This window comes from Vicia villosa, unplaced genomic scaffold (assembly GCF_029867415.1).
Source record: "Vicia villosa cultivar HV-30 ecotype Madison, WI unplaced genomic scaffold, Vvil1.0 ctg.000113F_1_1, whole genome shotgun sequence".
In the NCBI taxonomy this organism is placed as follows: Eukaryota; Viridiplantae; Streptophyta; class Magnoliopsida; order Fabales; family Fabaceae; genus Vicia; species Vicia villosa.
Window position 1 is genome coordinate 1,013,189 of NW_026705021.1, and position 6,428 is coordinate 1,019,616.

Below are 6,428 nucleotides of genomic sequence, written 5' to 3' on the forward strand. Positions count from 1 at the left end.
AAGTGAACATGTTGAGCAGAGGTTGTGTGTAAAGCATTTATATGGAAATTGGAAGAAGAAATTTTCAGGTTTAGTTTTGAAGGAGGTCTTTTGGAGTGCAGCAAGGGCTACTACCATTCCAGAATGGGAGAGAGCAATGATTAGGCTTAAAGCATTGAATGAAGATGCTTGGAAAGATATTAAGGAAATACCTGCAAAATTTTGGTCTAGATCACACTTTAAGACACATGTTAAGTGTGATCTTCAAGTTAATAATTGGTGTGAGGCATTTAACAGAGCTATTTTGGAACACAGGGACAAACCAATTATAAGCTTGTTAGAGGGAATTAAACATTACATCACCAAGAGGATTACAAGTCACAAGGAAATGATGCAAAAGTACAATGGAGTGATATGCCCTAATATCCAAGTTATTGTTGAAAAGAACAAGAAGAATGCTCATGGCTGGACTCCTACATGGCATGGTGATGATGACATGGCAATATTTGGAGTTACTAATAGGAGAGACACTTTCTGTATCAATCTCAAAGACAGGACATGTTCATGCAGGAAATGGATGTTGAATGGTATTCCTTGCAGCCATGCAATCTCATGTATGTGGCAAATGAAGAAATCTCCAGAAGATTATGTTGATGATTATTACAAGTAAGAGATTTATGTAATTTTTAGCTATATGTAATTTGTATGACTGCTAAGTTTTAAATGTTTGATGTTAATAAATTGTTATGGCTGTTATTTGTAGGACTGCTAAATATTTGGAGTGTTATGACAACATAATTTATCCAACTAATGGACCACAATTGTGGCCTGTTATTGATGGAGAAGTTGCAGTCAACCCACCCTTGATGAGAAGGGCTATTGGGCGCCCAAAAAAGATGAGGAACAAGTCAAATGATGAGCCAAGAAACCCTAATGTGCTGCCAAGGACTTTGTCAACAGTCTCATGTAGGAAATGTGGAGCTGTTGGACATAACATAAGAAGTTGCAAGGGTAAAAGAGCTGCAGATAGATCCATATCTGTTGGTGGGAACAAGAAGGCAAAGACTAAGGGTGCGGCTAAGGGTAAGGGTGCTGCTAAAGTTAAGGCAAAGACTAAGGGTGCTACTAAGGCTACTAAGGCTGCAAAGACTAAGACAAATGAAGCTGAGATTGCTTCATCATCACAAGGACCACCTGCAACACAGCCCACTCAAGAATAGTTATAGGATTCTCCTTTATGTAATGTTTATTTTGATTAAGCTTTTTTGGCAAGTTCATGAACAAGTGTTTGCTATGTCTATTTTGTTAAGCTATTCTGTTATTTATTTGGCAAGGTCTGTTAACTTATTGTCATGAACAAGTTATGATTAATGTATAGAACAATGTTATGTTTAATGTTATGGCAAGGTCTGTTAACTTTGTGTTCATATGCTGTCAATTCAATTATATAGCAGAAGTTTACAATTTCAAATCAACTATATGATACAAGCCAACACAATTTCAATTCAAAACACAAGTTTACATTAGATTTCAAATGGGACAACATCCATTACAATTGACATCAAATAACAAGGCTGCAAAGAAACTGAACTAACAACACAAATGCCCTAAAATCACATAAACCCTACTTCATTACATTAAGCATCACAAGTCCTACTGCCATAACTAATGTCATGGAAACTGAGAATTTCATCAATAAGTTCATTGCATTCAACTTCGTCTTCACTTCTGCTACTTTTGTATTAGCTTCATCCAATCTAGCCCTTTCATGCTCCAATTTTTTCTGCAGGGAGTAAATAATTTTCTTGGCCCTTGATGAGAGTTCATCGTCGTACCAAACAAAGTGGCTACACCTTTTATGGCCCTGTACCTGCAAACCAAACATATATAGAATCACAAATTAATTTTGCTGCTACATATGAGGTGAAACTGTAAACTTTCAGTTACAGTAAAAGTAACGTTACCTTGTACATCCCACACCCAAAAAAATGTTTGCCTGGGTTCGAATCAGTCCATGAGGTCATCAATGGAGCTTCAAGCCCACACCTACACTGGCTTCGAAACTGACATGAACGTGTAGCCCCGATACTACTCGCCATCGTGCATTGAGACATCTCTGGAAAATGAAACGAAAGAAGAAGAAAGGGCGAAGACTTAATTTGAAGAAGAAGACTTCCTGCGTTGAAGGATGAAGATGGAGCTTTTGCCCTAGTTCTGCAACTCTTGCGTTGAGATGAAGAAGACAATCCAATATTAAAGATTCAATTTAATCCATACAATAAATACATAAAATGTTTTATGAAAATATTAAATATTAAGTTAATAATTAAAAAATGAAATTAAAATAAAAATAGTGATGTGGCAAGTGACTGGACCAAATATTACTTGCCATGTCATTAAAATTGCACTTAAGTGATGGGGGACCTTCAAATATTCACCAAAATTGAAAATGAGGGACCTGAAACTTGGCTTTTTTAGTTTGGGGACTAAAAAGTTAAAAACACCAAAATAGGGGGACTAAAAGTGCATTTAAGCCAAAGTATTATATGCTGAGTATTTGTTTGATTGATCAAAGAAAGTGCTTGGTATCTGTTATTTGCGATGAAGTGATTTATTTTAAGTGAATATGTGATGCCTCATTTGTTTGTTGAGAAATTTTGAAACTCTGATTATTGAATAATTGCCGGGTATAAATGGTGTGTTACAGACGCGATGTCGAATGAACTCTGCATAGAAAATCTTTCTCGACATGTCTTCATTAGCTGTGTTGGAACATCTTATTCAACATGTTCCCATAAGTTAGTTTTACCAAACATAATGTCAGTAAGAAAAATAGAGAATTAACAATCTCTCCCTTTGACTTATTTCTGCTAAAACAACTTATCAATTCTCAGCCCTGTAAAGAATACACATTAGTAGTTCCACAATCAGAGATGCAGCGGAAAATAAACATATGTAACACACATGTTAGTTGTTAGTGGAATCTGCATCCATTCTAGTTAAGAGATGTACTTTTCCAACCAGTCGGTAAGATGTCAAAACATTGTGTCTGACATCTCCCTCATGCTAATCCAGCTCTTCTTCAACCTGTAAAGGAACTCCCCCTCAGCAGCAGCAGTTGATCAGCAACAAACCAGGGAAAAAAATCTCCCCCCAGTCAGTGTTAGTGGTTAGCACACATTATTACTCCCCCATTTTAGCCATAATATGACAAAGCAAGGTTTGTAAACAACCAACAAGAAAAACCATTGATCATATTCGGGGCCTCGCTCCATGCATTCCAAGCTAATGGACATTCGAAGAAAATGTGAGCAACACTTTCCTCTTCACTGCAGCCAAATGGGCATGAATTTTGAGAATCAACCAAGATGCCTCTCTTAACTAGGTTATCTCTAGTGGGAATTTTGTTTTGCTACACTCTCCAAACCAAAACAGATACCTTATGTCAGCACAAGATAACATTGTAGTGGTATTAATTTGGAAGATTGTGTATTTACTTTTTTTAACCTTTAGCTAGTGCAAATAATTTTTAAATGAAGGGCACAAATGATAGTATGCATGCATCTTCTAATAATAGCTATATAGTTGACTAGATAGTTGAAGTTTGTAGTGTAGTCAGATAAAACATGTGGCAAAAATAAATAAAAAAATTGGACTGATTGACTTTTTACCACGGTTGAAACTTCCACCGTGATGAAAAATGGGTTGACGGACATTTTACCATGGTTAGAAGTTCCAACAGTGGTGAAAAGTCGATTGACTATATTTCACCACCACGGTTGAATTCTCAACTGTGATCAAATGTAGCACGCTATTCAATTTTTCACTCCGATCTTAGCTCATAGTGAAAAATAGTACACTTATTATTACACTCTGTAATACGGTGAACTGACTTTTTATCGATCGAAATGTCGCGGTTAAGCATGAGTCGCCACCGACTTTTATTTTATCCAAACAAATTCAGAAAGGCTAAAAGAAACAGAAAAAAACCTTTTAAAGAAATCTAAGTTCGGGGGGTAACTTATGCAAAGGGAAGGTGTAAGGCACCCTTTGCATCCATGGTTTTCCATGGGCTCTTAATTGCTTTGCTCGCTCGTTTTCAGAAAATGTAGATGAAAGAGGAAAAATGGACTTTAGCTCGTAAATGAGCGTAGCCAGTTTTTGAAGAATTTTGAGAAAGAATATAGAAAATAGAGCATGGCAAGGCAATTAGGGGCAATTACCTTAAACTCAGATGATAGGTCTCTTTTTAGCCTTTCAGAATGAAAGGGTCTATCCTTGCCATAAGAGGGCAGGAAGCCTTTCGTTTGGAGGTAGAAGGGTCATCGAAATATCCTTCGCCATGAGACTGGCCCATGCCATAGAGAGGCAGGTAGTCTAAAGGGAAGGATCAGAATAGCCTTTCGTAGGCAACCAGAAGATACCTCAGCCTTTCCCGTAGGCAACTTCCGAGGGTCGAGGTCATGTTAGTGTATCGAAGGCAGCATCATTAGGGACCATGACCTTTAATCGAGGCAACATGGCTGAGGTATCCTCGTATTCGAGGGACTGGCTATTCTGCAAAAAATACAAGGCAACAAGGCAACAGGCAACAAGGCAACAGAGGGGTTACCCAAAAGCGTGCGTGTGTGCACCAATCATGTGATTATATTCAAATATATTATCTTGTAAATTTAGTGATTCTATGTTCAATTCAAAGGTTGCATTCCCTAGGATTACTAACCACGCATTTAAATAATATAATCAAAACAGATATGGGGGAGGGAAATTGTAACCAGCGGATCCCTTAATAGGGTTTGACATAAGTAATAATAAACAAAGAAAAGTATCAAGGCTAGGGTTTAGGGTTACCAAAACGTAGCTTTGGCGGTCGACAAACCCTGAAAAGGCAAGCAAACAAAAATAGGGTGAGTGTATGGCTAATTCATTGATAATTAGAGTTAACCCTAACTTAAGAAAAATGGCAAAAAGAAATAAAATACGAATAAGGACTTAGCTTCGCATTTGATCTGATAGGGTTAGTAGTCGGGGGAGCCTCGGAAGTAAACCCTGAAAAATGGCAAAGGTAAAAATGAATGCAGGACAAACCCTAATTTGTAAAAGGAAACATAATAGACTTTAAATTAAAATAAATAGAATACTTAGCTTCGTGAAGGGCGTGGCGTACAATCGGGAGGTATCTGAAAATAACCCTGAAAAGAATACACAAAGAAATATTTTTCAGTGTATGACTAATTCTCACAAACCCTAATTAGGGCACAAGTTAACCATGATTAATAGAATAAATAAAATCAAATTTAATTAATTATTGGTTTCTCAACCTAATTAATTAACTCGATGAAAAAACAAATTTTGATTAAATATCTAAACCTAATATATTTTTTATCAATTAATAAGATAATTACAATTAATTAAACATGATGATTTAAATATATTAACCTAATTTAAAACAATTAAAACAAAATATCTAAGAATAATTAAAATAAAATAGATATTTTTATTATACTTTTTAAAAAAAGAGAGGGACTAAAAAGAAATTATTTTTTTAAAGGGTTTTAAATAACAATGTGTAATAAATAGATAAAAACAAATTATGTAATAAAAGAAAAGAAAATAATTAAAAAAAATAAAATAAAAAAAGAAAAAAAAGAGACTTAGCTGCTGTGATTGGATGTGGTGCGCTCCTGCTGGTACATGGTGGTCCGGCACCTGCGTATGCATTGGATTGATGGCTGCGAAGATCTGATGGTTGCAATCCAAGGGTGTACCATGGTCTGGTGTACGTTGGAGGCATATGATCGCGCTAACAACAATTGGTAAAATAATTATGTTGTACATGGGGATCGAACTCAGATCCCCTCGATTGCACTAAGGCGCCCTTGGCCATCTGTACTGAGAACGTTAGTTGTTTAATAACGCAAACGGACGTAATATGTATGAAAAAAATAAAAAAAATCAAACTTCATGAGCGCGCGCCCAGCCTTCTCCTTCATCCTTCAAATTTTCTGGAAATTCTGCAGACCTTTACCCACGGTTTTCACGCGTGGTTATATCCCTGCAACCATCAAACTCAACAAATGTGCAAAATAAATTATATCCAGATATATGAATCGACCGAGAATCCTCTTCTGAATTTAATGGGACCGGTAATTGATCCTAATGTTGTCTCTATCGGAAAGCCCTAACCTTAGAGCTTCGAAACCTAAACATGGTGGATCTTTCAAACCTCAACCAAAATCCAATTAATCATCCAGATATCATGAAATCATCAATATGAATACAAATATATATATGCAAATTTTGTTTAAGATGTATATATTGATGTAATCGAATTCGAGAAAGCATGAGCAAACCGTGAACGTGGTGATGATGATTCCGGGTGCGGCGCGCCTCGATTCCGATTGGGATACGATCAACAATGTTCCAGCAATACGTTTGATCTTTCAAAA

At 36.4% G+C, this 6,428-nt stretch overlaps 1 protein-coding gene across 1 annotated transcript; it reads right to left on the reverse strand.

Moving 5' to 3' along the window:
- Window positions 1-1,603: 1,603 nt before the first annotated feature.
- LOC131624270 (uncharacterized) lies at window positions 1,604-2,078 on the reverse strand. Its single transcript, XM_058895218.1, has 2 exons — window positions 1,944-2,078; window positions 1,604-1,849 (listed from the first exon to the last, which is right to left on the reverse strand). Exons 1-2 carry the CDS (start codon window positions 2,076-2,078, stop codon window positions 1,604-1,606), a joined length of 381 nt encoding a protein of 126 aa, XP_058751201.1.
- Between the last annotated feature and the right edge of the window lie 4,350 nt (window positions 2,079-6,428).

Excerpts from the sequence above, each read along its gene's own strand:
- LOC131624270 (XM_058895218.1), bottom strand. The coding sequence starts at position 2,078 with ATGGCGAGTAGTATCGGGGCTACACGTTCATGTCAGTTTCGAAGCCAG. Across the intron at positions 1,850-1,943 it reads TTGGGTGTGGGATGTACAAG|GTACAGGGCCATAAAAGGTG; the intron begins GTAACGTTACTT and ends TTTGGTTTGCAG.